At 38.2% G+C, this 26,552-nt stretch overlaps 1 protein-coding gene across 2 annotated transcripts; it reads left to right on the top strand.

The window, feature by feature from the left end:
* Positions 1-26,533, top strand: DNAJC15 (DnaJ heat shock protein family (Hsp40) member C15). 2 transcript variants are annotated; one of them, XM_042806115.1, is made up of 6 exons: positions 1-178; positions 6,855-6,906; positions 8,722-8,795; positions 15,676-15,752; positions 20,727-20,797; positions 23,946-26,533. In XM_042806115.1, exons 1-6 carry the CDS (start codon positions 77-79, stop codon positions 24,014-24,016), a joined length of 447 nt encoding a protein of 148 aa, XP_042662049.1. In that variant the 5' UTR covers positions 1-76; the 3' UTR covers positions 24,017-26,533. The 2 variants fall into 2 exon arrangements, with proteins under 2 accessions (XP_042662049.1, XP_032862606.1); XM_033006715.2 differs by lacking the exon at positions 1-178 and adding an exon at positions 3,445-3,490.
* Positions 26,534-26,552: the final 19 nt, after the last annotated feature.

The following is a 26,552-nucleotide window of genomic DNA, read 5'->3' as shown; positions in this document are numbered from 1 at the left end:
TCGAAGCCCGTCCTCCCTAGCGGTTTGTCCCTCCGGCCGAGCCGTAGCGCCTCTCCCCCCTTCCCCTCCCTCCGTCATGGAAGGAGCCGCGGCCTCCTCCGAGGGCCTGCGCCACGCCGAGTACATTCGGGTCCCTACGGGCGCCGGCGGGGGCCGAGCCGAGCGGGACCGGGGGCTGGTGAGCGCGCCGGGTGGGCTGCGTGGGGGCGGGGGGTGGCGCATCCCGCGCGTGGCGGCCGAGGAGAGGGGAGGGCAACAGCCGGCTCTGCCCCCTCCTCCTCCTCCCCCTCCTCTTCATCTTCATCCCCTCCCTCCCGCTGCCCCTTTTCCCCCTTCCCCGGCCTGTCAGACCGCCCTGCCAGCCCGGGGCTTCCACACGCCCGCGGGGTGCGGGGGTTGGGGCTGCGGGGGGGGCAGGCGTTCTCCGCTCTCCCCGCCCCGGGTGGGAGCGTGCCCAGGGTGGGAAGGGTCGTGTCCCCTCGCCTCAGGCCGCGTGTGGCGTGGGGGGGCAGCGTGGCGCGGGGGAGCGCTGCCCACCCCAGGTACAGCGCGGTGCCGGCCCAGCGCTCGCAAGGCCTAAAATTCAAAATTCCCTCCCGTTGCAGTAAAGGGGTGATACCTGTGAATTTTTAACGTACTGCGTGGGTTTTATTACCGCAGGTTAAGGGTTTGGTAGAGCTTTGTGTCGGAAGAGTGATTTTCGCTTGATGTTTTGTCCTGTGGGAGAAGCTGGGTGGGGCTGGAGCAGAGGCAAACTCCCCCAAAATTTCCTGTGCCATCTAGTTCATGAGACAGTGGAAAGTAATTGGGAAAAATGCATGCATCACTGCTTAAAGCACTGGATGGTGAAGTTTTCACATCTTTAAAATGGTTTTCAGTATGTATTTGCCTTACTTCATTGAGTGCGTGTTGTTGCCTCTACATTTTTTTTTTCTTTTTTAATTTTTTAAATCATAGTTCTCTATAAGCTATTTATTCATTGTTGCTACAGTCTAGGACTTTCCCCCCCCCCCCGCAGCCCAGGAGAGTCATTGTGTATTTAACAGCAAGCTGTGTAATCTTAAGAACCTGAATCCGAAACTCATTATTGTCACATATATGCACTCTCCCCATGGAATGCTAGCAGGGAAGTTCCCAGTGAATTTTGTGGAGTCTTTGGTCTTTTCACTTATCGGAGATAAAAATTGCATCCGGGGTTAGTATGGCTTGCTTTGTTGGTGTGAGTTGTGGTGGGTTTTTAGAGGACTAGGTTCTGGATTGCTGCAGTTTTCTATCAAAATTTATTCTTTAGCCAGGTCTTTCAGTGGAGAATGCAGTATTTTTTAGGCATATATACATTGTAAACTGTTAGCATATGGTTGGCAGTGGAAGCTATTTCAGAGTTTCTTTAGATGATCCTATGTAGATAGTGCAAAAAGGGACAGCGCTCATGCTTACCGCATTCCTGGCTAAGGAGTTCAGAAGGAGGTCAACTTGTATATAACCAAATTCTAAAATTTTGCCATAGAGAAATAGCAAGATCAACCGTAGTGCTGTGCATCTATTTGTTCCTCAGATGTACAGGGCTAATGAGGCATTTTTGTCACAGTGGAAGGCAGTGTCCATGTCTCAGGGCTGAAAGAGCTCTGTTCAGTATCCTACCCTGAATCTCAGTTGTGAGTTGTCCTGGATGTTAGCTGTAGTCAGTTGGTCTGAGTCACTCTTGTAGTTGTTTTACAAAAACGTTTGGAGTGACAAGAACAATGTAGAAGCATAAAGTGTCTGTTCTCAAAGATGCCTGCAAGAGGCCTTTGTTGATTAATACATACTCAAGAAGATTGATTTGAATGCCTTATGGTAATGATTCTATTAGCGAATCTTGCTCAGGTACCATTTCCTATGAAAAACTACCAGAAACTTTAGGCATAGTTATATACAAACCAAAGAAGTTGCTGTGAAATAAATGACAAAAATTGACATTTGAATTATATGGAGAACAGCATCTAGCTGAAATTACTTTCAAATCACTACTGGAAAATAAATAAAGTTTCATAGGAGGGTAAGAATGGAAGGGAAACATTAGATTATGGAATTAAAAGTGTTGCAGGTAGTTTATAATATAATCCCACCTTGAAATGTATTTGGCTCCATATAGAGTTACTTAGGTGGTTTATTCCGAAACAGACTTCAAGAAGCTGTAGTACCTATTCTTCTAAGGATTAGAAGCCTTATTCTAGCTTCCATACCAAACAAAAATTTAGTTCAGGTCAAGAATTTATATTCAAGGGAAAAAGTAGTTTCAGAAATATTTTTGTACACTTGATTAATATACTTGTGAATCCTTCTTCTTAGCAGCATATTGCACTTAAAAAAACAACAAATCACACCTTCTTAAAACAAAGTTTTTAGTTAAGCAAGCCATTTATACTTGTGTACTTATTTCAGTGTAAGTATATACTTCCTATTTTACTGATCCATGATTAAGCATGGACTAATAACAAAATACTATCCAATTCATCAGAACAAATTATTATTTTCTCCGTGCTTTTTATTCCATTACACTGTAGCTTTCAGAGGCAAAAGACATCGGAGCTCTTGCTGTATGTCTGAAAGCTAGTTATAAGAAGAGCAAAATATTTTCTCTTTGACCAAGAAGGGTGTTTTCCGTGGTTGTGTTAGAAATAAATAAACCACAAATCCTATGCAAGCAAGTATAATTTAACATTCATAAAGGTGGTTCTTGTAGCCTGTGGTCAGATGTAATACTGTTGCACTGAAATTTGAACATTATTCATTTGAAAATCTTTTTATATTTATAAGGGATTTTTTTTTTTTACTTCATAGAATGAGAAACTGCAATGCTAGGAATTACAGAAGTTGTTTTTTGTTTTGTTTTGTTTTTAGTATGGCTAAGTTAGCAGAGACTGTGGATTAGGAATTTGCAGAAAAACTATCTCATTCTGCCCTGTTTCTTCTGCTAAAAAATTAAGGCTACTGGAAAATTATGCATTAGAGGATTAAGCCACAGATCTCTGTATGCTAATAGTATATGATGTATAGCTCTAATGTACTGTACATTAATTAATATGCTTTATCCTCTTTTGTTTGCCAAACACTGGTGGTAGGTCAGGTCTTGCAGTTGCCTTTCTAATGTGTGTGTTTTCTTACACGTTTCTGAAAATAATTTTTAAAAAATCAGTTTTTTTGGGTTTAGCAAACGTTTGTTTTATTGTTTTCTGTATCTAAGGGGGTTTGTTACTGAGAACTGAACTACACAGTAAAATTAACATACTGAGATCAGCAGAATAGTGCAGGGTTGATGACTGACCTTTGGGAGCTGATTCATTGAATAAAGAAATGGACAGATGTTGCATTTTAATCTTTTATTTCTTTATTTTTCCCTCTTGGATTTTAACAGAAAGCTTTTATTTAAAACCTACATCTTCAAAATTTCTTAATGACATTTTTTGGAGTGGAGGGGGAAGGTCAATTCTGTCATAATTGAAAGTCAGTAAGTATTAATTTTTTTTTAGCCTTTATGAGTCTGAAATAAAAGGCATTTTCAAGTAGTGGGAACCAAAAATAGTTACAGTGGTAGTTGCATTAGTATGTTGTAAATGAACTGATCCCTTCCACAATGATCGTGAGTTGTTCATTTAATATTGACATGAAAGGAGTGCATTTAATTAAAGCTTTGCACTGTATACTCTACATTTCAAAGCACCAGACCAACCTTGATTTATTTAAATAGTCAACGGAGTTAAGTGAACATGGAAAAAGAAACTGAGTCAAGCTGGACTTAAAAGACTTACTGGTTAGTGCTTGAAGTTGCCACTAATTTTATGAGAGAGGCTGTGCCAGTAAAAGACAAACCTGACAATCTTTCTTACACTGATTACATTTCAGTTTTTATCTCATGTGTATAGTTAGGACATATTCATGCCATAACAAACGTTCAGGGTGTTTTGGTATGACAAATTATCACATCTTTGCTAGTATGTGGCAAGTGACTCTTCTCTAACCTGCTCCTAATGCAAATAAGGCGAGTTACTGTAAACCAATATTTCTCAGCTTTTCTGGTGGTTGTGCCTCACTTCAAAACGTGGAGAATCTTTCATGCCTCTCTGGCTTGAGCTTTCCATCACTTTTACCCTGTTTTCTGGCTTGTCTTCATATTCCTGTTGATACTGCATACTGCTCCTATTCTAGAGCTGCTGCCATGCTTCTTTTTTACCTGCTGTTTTCCAGGCAGCACTAGCTTTCCACTAACTGCTAGTGCTTTCCACTGAGATTGAAATAATGCATCCCAGTGGACACAGCTGACTATCAGAGGCCCTCAGGAGTCTCTACATTGTGTTCCCAGGCTACTGTGCAAAACCACTTAAGCTGTTTCTGCACTGAACTGACAGAGTTCAGGTATTATTTATTTTCCTGATGTCTCTGCTTGGCCTTACACGTGATGAGGTGGCTGCTGCTAATGCCTTACTAGTGGTGGCATACCTTGTTGTAGACTGCTGACTTAAACCACCTTTTTGGTGGCAAAGCAAGTATAACTAAATTTGGACAAGCGCAAGCTAATAAATATTATTTTTTTTTTGCCAGTGTGATCTATTTTACAAATTGTTGAGCTCTTAATTGACTGTAACTACTTAGTAAAAGATTCTTGCTGTCACTCTGAATAAGTCAAAGAAAGTCTCTATTGAATATAAATCCATGGTCATAAACCACAGAACAGAATAATACAAAATTTCTGTAGGGTTATGATATTTTCAGAAATGTTGTGGCTTTTTCTGGTTAGTGTCTAATCAAAGGAATTAGAATGATTTTTTAGAAGGTTTGAATATTGAGACCCTGGGAATACCGATTTGTGAGAGGAAATGAAGAGAGTTTTAGTGAGGAGATGAACTGTATGCTTTGCTATTTTATATCTTCTACCATTTAAGGTAACGTACTTATATTTTTTTCATGGTCTAAAGATGAGGGGAAATTTTGTGGAACTGAAAGGAACAACAGACATAAAACCACTACATTATTTTTACATTCAGATATGAATGCTATATTGAGACTGAAGACTACACTGAAATGGAAGAGTTAGGTTACTAAAATGGGATAGACAGTCAGACTTTTAAGGCCAAAACTCCCCCTGTCTTAAATTTGGAACTCCACTTTCAGTATGTGTAGTGAGTTTCATTTTTTCTACTAGAAACCTCTAGGCAACTGCAGTATTATTTCATACAAATAGCTAGAATAGCCCCATCCAGGTAGATGGGAGATAGGTACTTAAAGCATACAGAATCCAGAAGCTAGATGTAAAGGAATACAGCTGCATCTAGATGACCTCAGAGCAGGCTACCGCTTTTTCCATTCTGAGCTCAGTACTGTTGGCAGCAGTCATGGATATTTGCCTTCAGAGCCGAAGCCGTAGGAGCCGCTGGCATGATGGCAGTGCCTACCTACGTCTTGTACGGCTGCCCATTTGCTGGGAAAGCTGCCAACCTGTGTTCTAGCCCCTACTAAGCCAGCTCTAGAAGGCTTTAGAACCTGTATTTCCCAACTCTTCCTCTCTAGAAATGAGGTTGGGTACAATCAAAGAGAATTTTAGCCCTGGGAATCTTAGTGGCAAAGGCAACTTACATCCAAATCTAGTTACTAGGGCGCTCACAATGAAATTTGAGCTCAAATCCTGCTGTTAGGGTTGTTGGTATGGGATAAATGCAAAAGTCAGTCATACATAGAAGAGACAGTCTGGTGATAAAAGCATTTTCACTATTGTTATGTTTTGAATTCAAGCTAAACAGGCCTAATCTGATTTCTCAGGTTTCCTTGGGAAAAGTTCAAGGCATTGTTAACTGTCATATGATAAGACAGGTAGTGCCACAGTTGACTTCATTTCATTTGTTACAAAGATTGCATGTAGGTAAGTGGAAAGATGCCCCCAACACTTGTAACACTCATTACCCTTGAATTCTGTAAATGTATGAGAAGTTGGTCCCTTCTCCAGGGTTTACTAAACATCTTTTAGCAGCTTCTTGTTCAACATGAGGATACTTACTGTCCCTCTTGAGATGCCTGGCTTTCTTTAAGCACTGTGTAGGAAAACACATACACCTAATCTGGGGGTTTTGAGTTAGTAAAAGGTAGGAATTGCTGTTGTCTAAATCCGGTGTTCAAGTCTGTTTTGTTGTTTTGTTTCCAAAAGCCCAGTTAGACTTAGAGTGAATTTTAGCTGATAATGAAAACTGTCTGAAATCTGTCAAAAGTCTGCCTATTTACAAATATTTGTCCTATAAGAGAGAGTCCAGCCAGCAGCTGACACTAAGTAATAAAAAGAGGTTACTGAGCTTCATGTATTTATCGGGGCTTCTATGAGTTAAAGCGTGAAAGATACTAGCATGCATTTGTGGCTGTAGCGTTTAAGTTAACATTCCAATACCATTTTCAAGCAATGTCACGATGAGATTTCCACTGAAGGACTTTGCAAAACAATACTTTTTTTAGCTCTTCATGTTTTTGTAATAAACGGATACTTTCTGTTATGTGCTGTGTCGAACTAGTCTGCGCAAATAATTTCAAGTAATCCTGAATAGTTGTCTGCCTTCTGTTTCTACCATTGCGTACTGTGAGCTGCTTTGTCACTGTTTGCTCACTGGTTTGCTAATGGTTAGTTCCAAGTTAAACCCGATGCGTTGACAAGTGTTAATGGAGCTGAACTATAAAATCTAATGTAGCTTGTGGAATACAGAACTTACTTTTATCTTTCTTGTAAATTATACATGAAATATCCATGTCAGACATCAGAAATACTTGCTGTTAAAGGTGCATATATTTCAAATTAGAACTTGCATGTTATTCTGATTCCTGTTTTTCTGTTTTAGGCCAGAACTATGATAGCAGTTGGACTTGGTGTTGCAACTGTTGCATTTGCGGGTAAGCTGAATTACCAGCTGGGTGTGGAACTGTCACTTGTGTGCTACTGTTTCCACAACAGTTAATTAAGATTTTTTGAAAATAAATAATGGAAAGGTCTCTTGAGAGTGCTATAGGGAATTGTGTCCAGTTATAGTTCCTGTCCCTCCAAAATCCTTGACATATTTTCCAAAATCCTTTTGAAAAAGCACAGCTGAAGAAACTAATTTTACAGGTAGCAGCTGAAAGGTTCCATCTACTTTTTGTCTGCAAAGTGTAATGTGAAAAGTTCACTTTGTTTATTTGGTGGCATACTGCAAGGTGGAGACTCTTTAATACAGAAGAGTGCAACAGGATCTTGTGTCACTAAGGTGATGATCGACACATTCAAATAGAACAAAATAGAAGGTTTTAGTGACTGCAGTGATTTATCATAGTAAACTGTTACCATAGTATATCGTTTGTTACTTTTTGCATCTGGACTGTATATTCTTCTGAAAAATAGGTTCTAGTCTGACCACAGGATATGGGCATAACATGATTTATACTCTGGGTTACTCAGACTAGATAACTGTGGCCTATTCTGGTTTTGAAATACACAAATCAATTTCCATTATTTTCAGCACCTAAAAGCAACCATGGTTAGCTATGTGCAAATGCATACACCAGGAATAGATGCAATAGATGAACAAGTTGCACCAAACTTCAGCAGGTGTTTGGTGGGTACAGTTGTGTTGTTTTTTCAGCTGGTTGAGCTGAAGAAATAATGGCAACTAGCAAATAAGTAATAGCAGAAAGCATTTATAAAAAGGTGAGGTAGTATATTAGTACATCACAGCATTTCAGCAGTGATACTCTAACAGTGGTTTTAACTGCTGTGTTAACATAGGCACAGGCTTAGATGAGAAAAATAACCTATGGACCCATTGTGTATTTTAAGAATGAAAGCAAGGTTTTATTTGAATGAAGCAGAGTGACATTTTATAAAAAGTTTTTCCATTGTGTATAATAGTAAGTTACATTGCTAATGAATAGTTAATCAAAACAATAATTGGGGAGAGCTGACTTACAGGGAAAATCCTCCAGTAACATGGCACAGATCGTGATTCTGAAGTTCATAGACCTGCTTTGTACTTCTGAGAACACAGTCTAATAGAGTTCCCTCTAGCCTTTCATAGCTATAGATGTTCACTGCTGGTGGGGAGTTGAATGCCTCTGAATCCCAGAAGATCCTCTCTTTGTAACGAAATAAAAAATGTAGTACTTACAAAATGCGTGATTAAGCATACAACATCACAGCAAGAAATGTGTTGTACATAATATATTTTTTTTGAAGTCATAACCTTTGAACAGTATTTAATAAATAATGTATATCCAAAGCTAATGTTTTATACTGCCCTTTTTCTTAAAGTTCACAAGGCTGATATCTTAATTTATCATATTGAAATGCATTTAAATCCATTCATTTTGTGAGCAAACATAATGGATCTTTGCAGTTCATGACTAGGTTTTTAGATGAAGTGTACTAAACTTCTTCCCCTCCATCCCCTAATAGTACACAGACTGAAAAATGTAAACCATAGCAACTTTACCATGGGACTTCAGCTGGGCAGGATCCAAAAATTACTGTTGAGGGAACATCTTGAAAAGAAGTGCAACAGTGCTGTACAGCAAATAAATGAGGCAAAAGGATTAATAAGGAAGGTTTTTGATTTTTTTTTTTTAAACCAAAATTCTTTCAGCTGTATGATGATGAACATAAGTTGGAGACCTTTTTTTTTTTTTTCCTTTTCGTGAATGTTGCTTATAATTTCATTTAATTTCAATCTTTTTCAGGTCGCTATGCTTTCCACCTTTGGAAACCATTGGAGCAGGCAATTACAGAGACAGCAAAAAGGATTTCAGCTTCTGTAAGTTTAGAGGCTACTTCATGCTAAATTTATGATTTTTATATTTCAGGTATTTGGGAAGGAAACTTCTTATGTTAGATATGATGCCACTTAGATCTTTTTCTTTCTAGGATAAGGATGCTCCTTACTGTGTGTGTTCTGGTGTATTATCTGGTATATTTTAAATTCCTGTGGATGAAGCTGTATCAAAAGATGTTTGTGAGTTTAATAAACAGTTCTGATTTTCCTGGTGATGTTCCAGGTTTCAGAACTCTTTGCTACTATGATAAATTGTTGAAATGCTCTGTGAGAAAATAGCTAATTCCTAGAGATTACAAAGTGATGGCATACAGTTTCATTTCAAAAAGCTAAAAATGAAAGAATTTCATAATTTTTCTTTCAGATACGATGTTAAAAACCAAGAAGACACATTGATAAACTTCTAGAAATTGTCACCATAGAGATGGGCAAGCTTATTTTCTTGTTCATATTTGAGTTGTCTGTCTTTTTCTTCCCCAGCTAATTTGAACTTTTAACAAGGTTTTTGTTCTTTGTTTTGCCCTATGTATCTGAAAAAATATAAAAATGAGGTAAGAAATCAAGAGGTAGAGTATTGTGAGAGGAACACATGCAGGAAATATTTGAGAGCATTTACTTTTTGCTTCATTGGCTATACTGTCCTCTGGTAAATAAATAAATGTGTTCCATTCCTGTTTGATTAGAGTAATTCCCAGTAAGGTAGGTGTCTTCGTGAGGCAGTGTCCTCTTTCAGAATTCATAGTCTGTGAACATGTAACCACAGTGAAAGGAGTACAATTCCCCTCTTGATGCTGATGGGTGAGGGTGTTGAGGGAGGAGTTGTTGCACACTATTATTTCCTGAAAAATATATTAAAGGTAGTTTGTTTTGGTTTTTTTAAGTGATCATTAGTGTTGTACCTATTAGTGTGAGGCTGATTGCAACACAGAGCCTGTCTACAGTATATAGACAGACACTAGGGTCCAAATTTGTTTGCCATCTGTACTTTATGTTCATTTGCTGAAGGTGCAAGCTTGATCAATGCAAGCTTTGTGGGGAGGGAAAGACTCAAAACGTGGGCTGTCCTCTTGGGGCTGGTCCACACTTGTTCTTAATTGCGATGTGTATCAGCCAGAAATGGAATTCCTGGATCATTTTTTGCTCTCTGTCCTTCTGTTGCATTGCTGTTGTGAGACCACCATCAATTATTTTTTTTTTCCTTTTCAAAGTAATTTTTTGAGAGATTCCCAAGTTGCCTGCCAAAACAGCAGAGGAGACTTTAGGTACTGTGAATTCAATTGCTTTCGCATGATATGGATACAGTCTGACTTGCAGAAGTATCTAGCAATAAGGACGTGGCTTCAGAGTAGGGAGTGCTTCAATCTTCACCCTCACCAGCAGTTTTACTCCAGCTTTTCTTCTTCTCTCCATTTGTAGATCTAGGCTAGAGAATCTAAATTCAGACATGTTCACATAAGAAAGCAGCCAGTGACTCTTTTTAACACATTGAAATATGACATGCTACCGTGCAGAGAGATGTCTGTTCCTAGGAAACTGTACCCCTCAATACTGGTATTCTGGCTGAGCCAAGCTCATTACAGGCCTGCCTCATTTTTACCACAGTGACTTTGAGTACTGTAGAATTCATGAACGACCGTAAAGAGCAAACTAGGAGCTCCTACATTCTCAGTGTTCCTAGTCCCTGGAGCTGCATCATCTGCCTTCACATCCTGCCTTACAGCCGAGAATTGTATATCGATTTCCAGTAGAGTATCTGTCTTCTGCTATGCTATTTCTGAACTTTAGAATGCAAGTTTTCAGTGTAAGATGAGATTTGATGAATACAATAAAAACTTTCTCTTCTGGTTTGCCATTAACTGTATTTGCCAGCTTTACATCTGTGGGGATAGTGATAATATTTTTCCTCTGCCATCATAGTGCAAATTTAAGACTCTTGTATGATTCTTAGCCAAGATTTTTGTTCTTTACTACTCTACAGGTACTACTTGCTTGGACTGTATTCTTTTTCCAAGTTTTGTTTTGTTTGTTTGTTTTTTTTTTTTTTTTTCCCCTTAACAATCAATTATTTCTTATTTATTATTTTTCTTTAAAACAGTAGAGAAAACATCAGCTACAAAGTTCCTATGTAAGTGCTTATTGTCCAAATGTCTTATTTCAATGGCTTTACATGATTTTGTTTGGGGAATTTGAAGCCGCTAAGTATAATCTGTGGATTAACACTCCCATCATGTTTCTTTACAGCATATTGCCCTCTAAACTATACTGACAAAAGAAGTCAAACAGTTAGTGCTTCTATGTATGCTTACTGGAAAAAGCATGTCAGATGACAAATAGTGTCTAGCTACTTTGCTGGTTTCCTGTGGTGCTTGGAAGTGCCTAACTTGGTCACTATAATTTTCAGTGGTTACTCTAGCTTTCTGGAATCAAACCCTGTCCCTCATCACCTCTATTTTTGAGAGCCTGTGAAGCAGCTGCCTATTTAAAAGCTAGCTTGTTCTCTCTGTAAGCCCCCACTCTTCCTCACTCCATTGGCAATTCCCCCCTTACTCTCCACCCTGTTTGTAATAGAAATTACAGTTCATGTTGGTTTCAGTCACACAAGGTAATCCAGATGCTGTTTATCCTTTCTTCCTGCTCACTAATAAATGACTTGGATACAGTCAAGTTGAGCAATTACGAAGCGATCATTTAAAATGCCTGCTTGCTGTATCTTGAATATTTGACATTTTATATTTACTTACCTAAATGAATAACATGTACAGTCAACATCTGCGCTCATCTTTTAGTCAAAAGAGTAAATGAAGGCAAGTAAAAGTGTTGTGTTTTATTCTGAATTTCTATCTCTCATTTAACTTTAACTTGTGGCAGTTAAGTATATATTCTTAAATATGAAGTGTAAATGCTGCTGTAATTTAGTTCTGAAGTTTTCTACCATCTTTTTTCAGTGGAGAAAAACATAGGAGGAAACACCGTCATTTTCCCTCTATGACAAGTCATATGCTCATTTCCAGAGAAACACTTCTTTAGTTTGAGGCTAGTTTTGTTACTGGTGTCACAGATGCTAGTGGCACTGTTTTGTTTCTGTATGTAGTGACGAGTCTCTTGCCAGTAGAAGGTGCATAGCACTAGCTAGTCATCTAGCTTTTCTTTCTCAGACAGACCTTAATACTGTTAATCATAATGTTAATATTAACTTAAAATGGGAAATAATAATAATAATAAATCAATAGCATTCATTACTTTTCTTTGTCGAAACAATGATGTTGAAGGTTGAAAGATAGATAGTAGATATTGAAAATAGAAACAACATTCCTAGGCAAAATGGACAGTCAAAATACTTGAATTCCACAGTCCTGAAAATTCTGTGTTCCAGAAGAAAATAGTGTCTTCTGTAGCACTTCATTAGAGATTTTTGCACTGTTTCCATTATTGGATCTGATTCTGCTCAGACTCAGAGTTCTGAATTGAGAGGTAAGGGTAGCAACCACCTCTCTTGTCCTTCATTGAAAATCAAGTTTCCAGAGAAATTTGCAGATCTTTTTGTAGTTTTTTTTTTTTTTTTTTTTCCTAACTGAAGTTAAGGAAGTTAAAGTTGATCTTAGCAAATTGTAGGTTATATTATAACACAGCTTCGAAATAGTTTGTTATTGTAGTTTGCATTTGTTGTTTTTTGCATCCAGTGTTTGTTACCTTTTCAATGGAGGACTGTATTGCTGGTAGAACAACACAGTTTTCAGAAAAAGTTCACTACTTCATATAATATGATGGATGGTCTCAGTTATGGAGTTTTGAATCTCATACCTGGAATGGAAACTGTGATTATGCTTTCCCTGTGCTATACCATGAAAAATATCTTGAAGATGTCACGGTCCAAATGGATTGGATTTTCATAGCTGACTGCTTTTGTGAAAATTTGCAAGAGTGAATAGACATTTGCAGAGCAAGTCCTGCCACTTTCCCTCCAATCTATTAATAGCATTTGTTCAGGAAGCAAAATTTGCTTACGTAAGTTGCTAAACAGTAACAACATGCAAGGAAATGAAGTAAATTAAATTATAGCCCCTCCTCTCACCCCAAATAGTACAAAGAAATGGAGAACTCATTTCAATGATTTTTCCAGTACAGAATTTGTTTGCAATAGCCAGGGTTAATAAATAATCAAGTGTCTAGAACTGCCAGCTCATCGAGGAGTTCTCATAACAGAAAAATATCTCGAGTATTGTTTCAGTTCATTGCAGCCATTACTTAGAATTTACAAATAGGGAAAAAAAAAAATTGCTTTAGTTTGAATAGTGTGCAAAAGTTGTTTCATTAGGGAACCAGAAATTTGCCAAGATGCTTACTAAAATGAAGACTCAGTGTTTCTTCCCCTCATTATAACCAATGGGAAAAACAGTTTTTATATCCAATTTCCTTTTGCTTTAAATTCTGTTTAGGATCAAGGTCTTAATTTAAGAATTGATTATTCTTGCTATGTGCTTCACTTGTGAGAAGAAAATGCTTTTTCCTGATGACTAATTCAACAAACTGGTTTTGCTTATATGCCAAAGGACACAGACAACAGAATTTTTCTTTTTTTCATTCCTCTTCGAAGTGAACCGAATCAAGTCTTCCCGAGGTTAGAACAGTGTCAAGGCTTTAAAAACACGAAAAAGTATTTCTGAATTTAAGCCTATAGCCATCCCTCCCTATTCTCTTATTTCAAATAGTGTTTCTGATGAAATCTACCAAGAACAGAGATGAGCTGTGTTAGAGAGAATTCAAGTACTGCTCTTCTCTACATGAATAGTGAACCAGTGTCCTCCTGTATTAGAGCTGTATGCCACAGTTGAAGGGCAGAGAAGAATTAACCTTTTCAGAAATCCATCTGCACCTGAGCTGCTTTAAGTTCTGGGAAATCTTTCAGATGACATTAAAGTGTGCTTTTCTCTCCTGGCTGTAGTAATTGTTCGGCATCGTTGCAAATTTCTGTGCAGTTCTGCTTCCTCGAGGGTGTTATCTGGTGGCCATTAAATCATTAGCATCATTTCCTCTCAGAGGACTGGAAAAGCCTGGTGTGTTCCCTTGGTGTCACATACTCGAACCTGTAATGTCGGTGTGCACTATTGCAGACCTGGTCTGCGTTACGCTGCAGCTGTAAAAGCAGTTCCTCAACAGATTTTTGTTGTAGGAACGACACATTCACAGTTGCTTCAGCTTTTGATACCTGTGGTGTTACAGTGTTGGTTATTTTGTGTATGGTTTGGGGTGGGAAGAAAGAAGATAAAACTAGTTTCAGATCATAGTAGCACACCAAAAAAATCTTACCTGTGTCTCTGATTTCATGGTGGCAATAGGTGAAGTGTTTGGGTGAATGTCACTCCTAAGCTGAATTAAAGGCTTTGCTTAGATATCATAGACAGAGCCATTTAAATGCTTTAATGCTTTTGAAATTACATGAGAGAGAGTTTGTGTAAACATAAGGCAAAATTCTCACTGAATATGAATGGATGTATTTATTGAGAAAAGTGTATTACTAAGGGCCAGGCACATTTTTGCTTGGGGGTAAAAGGAACATTTAAAAATAATCTCAGCTCTCGGGCCAGACTTCCCTTTGATAGCAACAAAAGAAGCTTATTTTTTGCCAGTTTGTAGGTTTTGCATTGAGGAGAAGACTTCAGTCTTGTTGAGCAATTTCTGTTTGCCAGTTCCCAAGGCAGGCTGTCTTGGAGCTACATCTGCTGCCTTTGGGACTAGTGCAGTTTAGACTATTATTTTTGTAGCAATAGACTAGTCCCTAATTATTCTTATAGAAACATTTACATTGAGGAGATCACTGCTAACCATCAGTGATGGTTCAGTAACCTTTTTTGTTGTTGTTGTTGTTAATTGAAAATATGGTTGACAAATATACCTTCAACCCATTCCCTATGAAAATGAATTGTTGTAATGATTTACTCTCCATCACCTTCTTTTTAATGTTCTTTTCCTACTTGTGTTTCTTATCCCCTTCTTAAAACAGTGACTAAGGTCTTACATGCCAATGAGTTTAAAAAAACCTAACCCCAGATCCTTTATCTAAACTGGTGCCTAGGAAAGGATGTAAAGGCAAAAGTTGGTTGGGAATTCCCCATATACTCTATACTCTGATACTTTCCAATGTTTTCCAGCTCAGTGATTTCCTGAAATAGAGGTTGTGGCTTTGTGCTAAGCTTTTTTTTCTTTTTCTTTTTCTTTTTTTTTTTTTTTTATTTAATTTTTGTTTATTTTTCAAGGTTCTTTCAAAGAACTCTTGATATATTTTTATTTTTTTCAAAGTAACATTCCCTCATGTGGAAAAACATATTGACTCTTCATCAGTACATTATATTTATCTGGTTTTATCATTTCATTGTTATTTTTACCTACATTCCTTGTAGAAATATCTGGACTTCAGAGTGATTGTCCATAACTCCTTGGATGCCAAAGTATTGTGACTTTTGCCATTTTCCATTGCGATGATACCAAAGCTGTTCTAAACAAATTTTCCCCTTTCCCTCTCCTGCCCTCCTGAACACACACACCCTGTACCACTCTATGCTAGTATGTACTTTGATTCTGGACTCTTTTGCCTGAAGGCAGGTTTTTAATAGTTGTAGCTATTAATATCTCTTATTAGCAGTAGAATTTTGTAAAAAACCAGATAGTTATTTTTAATTTGTTTTTTGTGTGTGTTAACTAAGGAGAAGTCCTTTCGTATTATCTGGTTTGTAGTCATTCCATGCCTTCGAAATAAATTATAGATGAGTGTGATGCTCTGAATGAGGTCATATAAATACAATTTAGGTCCTGGCACCTTGTACATGAAACTAATTATTGCTTGTTTTCCCTTTCTTCTTTTTAGAGTCTTTCATTGTACTATAAAGGAGGGTTTGAACAGAAAATGAGTAGGCGAGAAGCTAGTCTTATTTTAGGTGTAAGGTAGGTGTGTTGTATTAATATGTTTTTGTTTGGTAAGCATTGAATGAAGAAAATACATGTTGTGAGGATGTGGAATACTCTTGCCAAAATCATAACTTCTTTTTAAAAGACTGCTAATGGCTTATAAACCATTCTAATATTCTGCTTAAGCTAAAAAGCAAACAATAAAATGAGAATAAAACATCCAACTTGTGTTTGGCTTGAAGGCATGGTAACATATTGCAGTAGAGAGTTGGTGCTCTGGAAATAATCAGAATAGCACATACTGTGCTAATTAGTGTGATCACATGGCTTGGTCTCCAAAAAACCCTTTGAGATAAGTAATATTGTAGATTATATTAATAAACGAGAAAAACAAATGAATTTTGCTCTTTTTTTCAGAGGTCAGTAATATTCTTTTCTTTCTCCACTCTGATTTGTTTGGATTTTAAAAGTTGGGGCATATTCCTAACAAAAATACTTGAAGAGAATTATCATTTAGAGTAGGCATGGGAAATAATTTCCAGGTGTCATGGTTTGAGCCTGGTCAGCAGCCAAACACCACGCAGCCAATCTCTCCCCCTTCTCTTCCGGCAATGAGAAGGATCAGAGAGCCAGGCTTGGGGTTCGGGATGGGACTGAGATGGGGAAAAAATCACCTTTTATGGTCACGAGCAAGAGGCAGACTTGTTAGGTGAAGAAAAAAACCCATACATTTATTACAGACACTAACAACATTTGACAGAATTGGATAGTGAGAAGCGTTGCCACATCTTGAGAACACCTTCCCCCCACCCCTCCCTCCTTCCCGGGCTCAGCTCTGCTCCCGATATCTCTACCTCCTCCCCCAGTGGCGCAGGGGCAGGGAATGGGGGGTGCAGGCAGTGCTGCCACTTCTTCATCTTCGGTGAGGGGAGTGTCCGGAACTTGTTCCCCCTGCTCCATCGTGGTCCCCCTCTCACAGGAGACAGTCCTCCACAAACTTTCTCCAACGTGAGTCCCTCCCACAGGCTGCAGCGTTTCCTTACACTGCTCCAGTGCAGGTCACCAACTTTCTCCAACTGGATTCCCTCCCACGGCTGCAGCCCTTCCCGAGCTGCTCCGGCGTGGGACACCCCCACACACTGCAGCCCTCCCAGTGCTGAATTACAACAGCGGGGTCTACCTTTTCCCACAAGACCCCAGCCTTCTTCGGGCACAGCACCTTAATCATCCAGGTGAAACACTTCACAGGCCGTAAATCAGTGTCTGCTCCATGGGTGGCGGGGGGGCCCGCCCTGCCGTCTCACCACAGGATACAGGGGGGTCTCTGCTCCGGCACACCTCCCCCCTGTAGCACATGGCAGCTCACTAAAGTGTGTTTACAGTGGCAATGCCTAGCCTGAACACTGCTCATGTACGTGTCTGAAGTTTCATCACATCTGAAATCAGTCCCCTTTAATTTTTAATTTTAATAGCTTGAATCTGTACTGGGAACAGTGACCCTGCTTGTTGTGTTTGGACTGAGTCTTGCAAATATCAAAACTTAAGAACTTTCCTCAAATCTGATTAATATTTAAAAGATTGAGCATTTAATCGTGTAGGAGCATGGCTAACATCTTTATAGCAAATTCTCACATTGTTTACAGACACTTTTCTAGACCAGTTTTAGCTCACTGCTTACTATATTATATATAGATATATAACAATGCCACAGGGGGGAAAAAAAAGTGAATTTTAAACTGTTACTGAAAATGCCAGAGTATGCATAAATCCACAAACTAGATCTGTCTAAGCCCTGATACTATTATTATAACACTTGTTCTCTGTGTTATCACTTCCAAGTCATCTTAAATTTTGAGGCAAAGAGTTTCTTCATTATTTCAAGTGCTGAGTATGCATGGGCAGTATAAATAATAAACACAAGCCATGATGAAGGTGAACATTTAATGATAGCTTTTAAATTTCAAATGTATTTGCCCATTATACATTCCGAATGTTATTCTATAATAACCATCTTGAAAGATTTCAGGGGGTTTGGTAGAAACATGCATGTGCATTATTTGTGTTTAAACTATATAAAAGGTATCCAAAGCTACAAAGTACTGTATTGGAAATACTGACTAATTTTAAGTTTTAATGTTCTTGCATTGGTTATGAAGCATCACAGATTACCGAAGTTCAGTATAAACATAGTAATAATACTAACAACTGTGTAGAAGAAACTGCTGATGGGAGAGATGGGGGAATGTCTGAGATGAAATGGGAGGTGAAAATGTTAGGAGTGTTTTCCAAATGTTAGACAAAATAGAAGCTAACAAAATGTAGCTGTCCTAAGTATAACAGTTTACAATTACCAAATCCCTAACGCTGAACTTCTGAAGCTAGAAAATATGTCTGAACACGTTAAGTTAAAATTCTAGATAAAATTGAATGAAATTTTCTGTATTATAGCATTTTCTTATGAAACAAGATACATGCTTTTTCTTTCCATAGGAAATACTTGTTTGTTAATGGACTATATATATATATATATATATATATGCAATAGTTAAAATGTTTAAAGCATTATTCTTAAAACATAAATGACATAAAAAAAATTCGGTTATTGCATTAAAAAACCATTTTATACATTGTATAAGTGTACAAACACAGACATATTTAAGATTTAATCATTGTGGCTTTGGGTTTGTTTGGGTTTTTTAAATTCTATTTTGTTTTTAAACACAGCTTCCTGCACAGGTGTATCATACAATCATAAGGCCACTCAAGTTGGAAGGGACCTCAAGCGGTCTCTAGTTGTACGAGCTGCTCAAAGCACGAGCACCAGTGGGGTCAGGGCAGGTTGCTCAGGATTTTATCCTGTGCCTCTTGGAAGACTCCCGAGGATGGAGAATGCACAGCCTCTCTGGGCAGCCTGTGTCACTGCTGGACACTCTCTTGGGAGTAGAAAAACAGGATGTCCAGCCAGCACCTCCCTTTTCAATTTTTGCCCGTTTTCTCCCAACCTCCCGCCATGCGTGGCTGTGGAGAGCCTAGGCCCCTGCTCTTCACGACCCCCCTGTAGACGCTCGGGGGGCCGCCGTGAGGTCCCCTGGCAGCCCTCTCTCCTTCAGGGTGAAGGAGCCCCGCTCCCTCAGCCTCTCCTCAAAGGCCGAGCACTCCGGCCCCCGGCCGTCCCGCTGGCCTTTGGGCCCGGTGGGGTTGGCCCGCGTCTTTCCCGCGCAGAGGCCCCGGGCCTGGGCGCAGCAGCCGCGTGAGGGTGGCCGAGGAGCGGGGAAGCGCTGCTCCCGTCGGTCGCCCTGGTCGGCGCGGTCCCGTCCGTACGGCCCGGGAGGCTGTCGTCCTCCTCTGCTGCCGGGTGCCGCTGGTGGCTCTCGCTCCTGCAGTGCCCCGGGTCCCTCTCGGCAGAGCCGCTCCCCAGCCCGGCAGCCCCCAGCCCGGAGCGCGGCCGGGGGCTCTTCCTCCCCAGGCGCCGGGCTCCGCGGCTGCCCCTGGAGTTCAGGCAGGGTTCCTCTCAGCCCGTTCCTGCAGCCTCTCCAGGGCCCCCTCAATGCCAGTCACAACCTCCGGCCTACTGACTGGTCCCACCAAGGTGACAGACTTCTCCGCCAGTTGGTAATCTTAGAAGGCAGTCTGATGTTGGCGTGACTCAGGTGGTGAGGCTGTACTGGTTCGATGAAAATATGACTTTGACATTAAAGGTGGTTTTGATAGTGATTTAGAATCTTTAGAGACCAGTCTGACTGTGGCATAAACGGTATCTCAGAAACTAAGCAAATTTGATGTAAAATACCATTTTCAGTTGTTTCTTGGAGCAGAACTGCATGATTTTCCATAATACGCAACTGCAACTTTTCCGCATTTATGCTTTGGCCCTCTGAGCTTCTAAATGTGGTATAGCAACTTTCTTTTTTATTATATAACAACAACTTTACAAATCAAAATATAGATGACCGTTATTTTTAGCTGATACCAAATAATTTAATTTTTGTATTTATATAGTTCAAGGCCCTTCACCCTCTTTTTAATTCTTAGTTTCTGAGTTACTTTCTGTTCCGTTGAAGTATTCTTTTCTTATCCAGTTCTATGAACTCATTTTGCAACATACCCTAATTTCCTTGTGACAGAATAATAATTAGAGGTTGTTTACCTCGGGAATGTAGTTAGGCTGATACCTTGCATTCAAACTGTATCTACAGAAGGATTAATTAATTGAATCATCACTGATTAAGAAGTCACCTGAAGTGGAAAACACTGCTTCATTTCTGCATGCTAACAAATTATGAAAAACTAAACTATTCAAACTGGCCTTTTACATACGATAGCCTTACTGTGTTGGCATACAGCATCCTTAAGTGGTTATTTGTATGGTAAGGTACATATGTAATTTAAGCCAAGTACATATTTTATGTATCTGTCATTGAAGGAAATAACATTATGTAGCACTTGTAAATCAGCATGTCCTTGAATGTAACACATTGAATAACTTTGCAATAATAACAAATACAGGGTTTTTTTCAGGCCTCAGCAGAAAAAAGAATTATTTATAGCAGTCAGAAAAACACTTAAAGTAGAACAAAATGTGGTAATATTCAATATTTGTTGTTTTGTCACTGGTCATATAAATACTTACTTTCTAGGAGGAAAAAATGTATTTTCTGCATTTAATGATATGAATAACCAGCTAGATACACCCTAGAGCTGCTGGGGTTTTTTACCCCCCCCCCTTTTTTTTTCCCAAAATTGTTTATTTTGGGTGAGTGGATATATAGCATTTTAAAAAAAACCTTAAAGATATTTGTATGCATCAAATCCACAGGCTTTTTAAAAATGTCCTTCTCTGTGTGTCTTACACGCCTTTGTTATTACTTCCTCAGAGGTGTAGTTTTATGTTTTGTCCACAAGATGGTGAAAATCTCAAGTTTTAATTATTTTTTGAAGCCAGTATAAACTGTTAATTTATAACCTGAGCTCGGTGGCATTTATGGTAAGCACTTCCATTTATGTTTTCAGTCCATCTGCTGACAAGGCCAAAATCAGAACAGCCCACAGAAGAATCATGATTTTGAATCATCCTGATAAAGGTAAATAATTATCAATTTTCTTAACCAGAGCTGGAAAGAAAGACGCTTAAATGAGATCCTTTTAAGTTTACTGATTGTATAAGTAACCAAACTGAGACCAAATGTATGTTGTTTATTTATAGACTTGAGCTTCCATGTGTCTTCTCTCAGATAAACTAGGCTTTATGAACCACAGTTTTACCCATCTTTCTCTAAGGTAGTTTTCTAGACTTGTGCTGCTTAAATTAAAACTATGAGCTCTGGGACCAGTCGTTCACACTTTAAAAAAAACTTAATCAAAACTAAGAAAAAAATTAGCTAAACATTTTTACATTAAACTGACATTTTTGTTTTGAACTGAGGTGGACCAGTCACATGTATGAAAGTAACTTTCTGTCGGGAAACGTTCTGCAGTCACTGAGTACATCATTGATGAATTTCAGACTTCCTGGAATTCACTTGAAAAAAGTATAAAGATGGGCCTGTTGCTTTACTGGCCAGGTTTTTAATGTAAATTTATCTTACAGAAAGGCTATTATTATAACTTTAACTACACTACAGCTGGTTGAGAAAGAAAGCCCATATGTTCATTGCTGTTTCTACTTTAAAATAACAGATGGTGAAGAGTTGCACTGTATTTCAGAAGTCAAAAGGGGAAGTTGGAGGGTTTTTATATCATTTTGACAGAATTATAGGGCTCCCTGCCAGCACCCCATTTTAAGAAAATGAAAAAAATAACTGTGACCACTGGCCATAGGAAGTGTTTAGTCAATGCTTTTCTTTGCCGTCTTCACCCCTCAGTTTAATTCTGAAGTTGTCCTGCTTATTCGATTTCACACTTTCATTTTTTATACTATTTATAATGTATAAGCTACACAGACATAGAAAATAAATTATTTTCTGCATTTCTAATATATTATGATGGTCAGAGGCCTCTTAACCACTAGAGTACCTATTAGGTCAAAGTTTTTTGATAATGAACTTCTAAATTTATTGTAGCGGTACTTAGAGACGTGAACCAGAACTGTGAACATCCGTGTGGATGTTGAGTAGACGTAAAGAGGCTGTTCCCTTTACAAAGATTGTACATTTTAACAACCCACTCTTACAGCTGTAATCCACCTGCAGCTGGGCACAATGTAGGCTTGGATGGATGTAGTGAGCCCTCCTGTGTGCTATTAAGATGGAGCATTTTCTCAGTAGGAACACCAGTTGAAGGGATTTGTGCCTCTGTGCTGCCCCCGCAGCTCTTCTGGCATGGCCGTAGAAAAAAAATCTTGTCTAATGTCTTTAGCTGCAGAGCTAGGGCCTGGAGTAATCTTGAACATGTGGCATCACAGAGAGACTTGTTTGCTTATGTATATATCTTGATTTCTTCTGGCTGTGGATTGCACAGATGTGCTTTTAAAAATAATACACAACATTAGAATTCTATTTTAAAATAATATTTTACCAGATGGGGTTGACAGAAGAAAGGGCAATTATTACAGATTTTAAAAGTTACAGATGTTATCTGAGATCCCAAACATTGAAGAGAGAATTATTAGAAACAAATAAGAAATATATAAAAGATTGCATAATAACATCCCCAGTGAGCTCTACTAAAATGATTGCATATTAACCTCTTCATAGTTCAATTTAAAAGTGTTTTCATATTGATACATTGTATTTTAATTTATCAGTTACTAATTTTATGAAAGAATATTTGCTCACAGAAGTGGACGAGAGAAGCCTTTTGGACTTGCCCTAATTATAAACAAACACTTAGGCAATCATGAGATTGAATTTTCTCTCATTGGAGGGCTACCAAATTAATATGGCACTTAAGGATGTAAATGTAGTGAAAACACTTCCAACAGATTTGAATTTACTTTAAGATCTTGCATCCTAGACATGTAAAAAATCAATGTACATTTAAAAATTACTTGGGATACATTGTTTATTGCAGTTTTTAGTCTTTACTGTTTGTTTGATCCTCTTGTCTACTCTTTGAAGGAAGCAGTACTCAATGTAGTAAATCCTATTCCTGGCTAAAAAGCCAAGTAATTCGTTTAAAAAAAGAATAAAATAAGTTTGTTTTCCAGTAGCTAGTTCTCTACCCTTCCCTTGTCTTGCTTCACTTTCCTGTGGTGTGTCTTACCTATGAAAACTATACTCAAACAAAACCAAAACATGACAAGAGAACTTGTCCAATACTTTTTTTCCAGTTGTTTTATTACACCAGGAAATTACTTTATAATGTTTTGGATTCCTACAGGAATGTCCTAAAGAAGACTTTAAGTGAGCCTTGCCACATGTGTCTACAACTAGTTCTGTGTGTTTCTTCTATCATTATCTTTCCTGATGAATAGAATGAATGAAATGATGAATGAAAAATTATGATTGAACAGATGCTTTGGAAAAGGCTATTCAGTGCACAATACTGCTAGAATCATATTTTCATGTGAAAAATATAGGTGTATTATAGTAAGTGGTAAGTTACTGATACAGACCTTGTAATGTTGTTTTTGGTGACTGTAGGCAGATGGTTGGCACTCAGGGGGAGAGTTAAAAAAAACAAACACAAAAAGACTGCTGAACTGTAATCAGATTGTTAGATGGAGCGTAAAGCAATGACAGTGTTCAGGACTAGAAGTTAGAAGGCGTACCATGTTTAAATAGCTTTAATGTGACCGTTTCTGGCTGGTAACTCCAGGCATCTAGTACAGGAAAGGCTTAGTGTATGTGTCTATGTGCATATGTACACACTTAACGATTCTTTGTCAAAATTATTTGTAAAATTTTGCCTCTTAGTTTTTGGGGTGGGTGGAAATAATAGCTATTAGTTTTGGATGAATGTTCAAGACCGCTGACCTTGCATACATTTGCAGCAACATTGCACTGCAAGTCTAAATCACACTGATGTAAAGTGATTTCAGTCTTCTCTCAGAGACAAATTATTCAGAATTATTCTTCAGTGACTTCAGTTTTGATTACATTTCTCATGTTTCCTATCAATTAGCTTATTTCTTATCAATGTCATTTTTTTTTTTAAGCAGTTGTACAAAAAGGATCTGTTTAAGAAGGAAGAGCTAATAAAAATAAATAATAAGGGAATGCTGCATGTGAAGTAGTCTGGTACTTAATACTGATGTGTAAATGTTACTCCTTTCCCCTTTTTTCTTCTCAGGTGGATCACCTTACTTAGCAACAAAAATAAATGAAGCAAAAGACTTGTTGGAATCCACTGCCAGAAACTGAAATCCAGATCCATGGATCATGAGAGATTCATCAGATACTTTGTGCCACAGTTTTCATATCTACTTGCTCTGGACAGTTCCTTTAACACTGTACTGAATGCTCCTATTTATTGTCATAATTGAAAGTTTAAAATTATTTAAAAGCAAACTGAGATCTTTTACAGTTATGTAGAATTATGTACAGTTATGCTTCTGTAAGGAGCCAGGGAGTTGGACTCAATGATCCTTACGGGTCCCTTCTAACTTGAGATATTCTATGATTCTATGTATCAATTGTTTATTTTTACTGAATTATGATGCATTACAAGCTTTGAAAATGTTCTCCTACTGTTTGTGTTTCACTTCAGAATTAGTTGCTTCTTTCATTAAACTTTTGGAGCTTTTTAAAATTTAAAAAATAGTTTTAAATACAGTGGGTTTTCTTCATTGAAGACTTGACCGTTGGCAGAAAATCTGTGACAGTCTGTTGAGTCACAGGGAGTATGGCAGACCCTGCATGGCAAGTTTTCAGCATTGTCTTATACTTGAATCTGTTCATTTGTGAAGTAGAAGGGTTTATTTGTGAGTGCAGTTCGAGAGCTTCAACTCAGAACAGAATGACTAATGGGATTACAGACTCCAGTTTTCATTAAGTGTACCTATGGGGCTTGGAGAAATGAAGGAATAGTCTTAGGGTTTTTTTTGCATATTCAAAAAAAAAAATCTCTTAAATTGTCAAATAATTATTTGGGCACAGTTTGACTTCAAGTCAGAGTGCGTTTACTCTGTAGCAGCTGGGATGACACAGAGGTTTCCGTGGCAGTGGAACTGAAGAAGGCAGGTCCATGTGGCATGGAGTTCAGGTGGATTTTATAGCCTGCGGTTGTCTAGAAGAGTCCAGTCATGTCAGGCTGGCGCAGGACTGATATAGCAGGGAACAAACAGGACTGCACCCGATAGTACTTTGCTTATGGCTCTGAGTGGACTTAATGGGTTAGTTCTCCAGTAATTCTCACACCTCTGCATTGTGTTCCCTTTCCTGAGGTATCATACACACCTCCTCACATAGCACCCTAGCAGCCTAGTGCTGGCTTTGGGGAATATTGAAGGCATGGATCTCTGAGTTTAAAGAGAACACATTTTAATTGACAGCTGAGGGTAGATGTTATTTGGGGCACTTGGCTGCTACAGATTCCTACCAGTAATTTGGCTGCAGAGAGGATGATGATGAGATGAGACAGTCTAGTGGATTCATTGCAAGACTGAAAAACTTTCTTATATCTAAACTCGTATCATTTGAGGTACAACAAACGACTCGCTGAAGCGCTACAAATATAAAATTTAGATATCCCGTTTCCTAGGTTATTTAGCTAGAGGAAAGTGGCTAAGAGCAGTTAAATAAGTAAAGCATCCAACCTCATATTATCTACCAGAATGTACATGTCTGTTCATCCAGTGGTGGACGTCCAAATTACATGGATTTTTCCTTGAAAGGAAGAAAGAATATTTTTTTACTGTTTTTTTATCAGGTTCTTCCTACTTTGTTACAATTCCCTTACTTTCATTAAAGATAGATGAAAACATTTAAGTTGATCCTGACCCTGAAAGAAAATACTAAATTTAGGTAATTTAGAGTCTTCTTGACAATTAGAGTGGCAGGACATATGACACAACTGGACTGGATAAAGCAAAAAAAGGCTACGGGGAAAAACCTGCCTGGGAGCAGGCATACTCTGTACAAGTACTACACTTCTGACGTTTAATGAATGCTCTAATACAAGAAACATTTAATTAAAAATAATGCACTTTATTCCTATGCAGTAGCCTTAACTTTTTTGTTAAAGGAGTAGCCACCAGTTAATGTACATTTAAAGTTAGTTATTTCTTTCACTGGTATATCACTATGTATTAGCAAAAACAATAAAAAATAAAAAATCATGAAGATTTTCGTTTAGGGAGGAAAGAAGTGAGATGATGGGGTTGTTCCTAATTTTCTGAAGTGGAATCTGTTAGTGATCTGAGTCATTGTTCAAAAGCAAAGTTGATGTGTATGGTAGATAGCAAAAACATTCTCGCTAATGATTTTGAACTGACTAGCTGTTGTTTTGATATGATTGATTTTTTTTCTCTGAGTAAAATGAGGTGTAAAGAGCTAAAGTATCTGTTGGAAGAAGTGCATTAAAGATGGCTACTTCCTCTGTTCTTAAAGATTAACTCCCCATGTCTTTATAGGAAGTACAGGTTTTATTTTTGTGAGAGATTTTTGTTGATAATTTTCTTCCTGATCTAATTATTTATATCCAGTTATTTTGGATGAAACACTTTTTTTTCGACTTTCACTTATGAGAGAGGTTGTCCTTGATAAAAAGAAATAAAACCAAGTTCTAGTTCTTTTTTCTCCCTCTTTTCAGAGCAGACTACTGACCAATTAACAAATCTGACAAATTAACAAATTAAAAAATTCAACTTTGGCTAGTTTTATCTCTGGAAAATGCTGTAAAATGAGTGAAACTAATAAATAGTGGTTGTGGAAGCATCATTATTATATGTCCAGTGCC

Source organism: Tyto alba, unplaced genomic scaffold, assembly GCF_018691265.1.
Source record: "Tyto alba isolate M040663 unplaced genomic scaffold, T.alba_DEE_v4.0 Super-Scaffold_45, whole genome shotgun sequence".
In the NCBI taxonomy this organism is placed as follows: domain Eukaryota; kingdom Metazoa; phylum Chordata; class Aves; order Strigiformes; family Tytonidae; genus Tyto; species Tyto alba.
The sequence above is the reverse complement of the archived record's forward strand: the minus strand, read 5'-3'. Positions and strand labels throughout refer to the sequence as shown.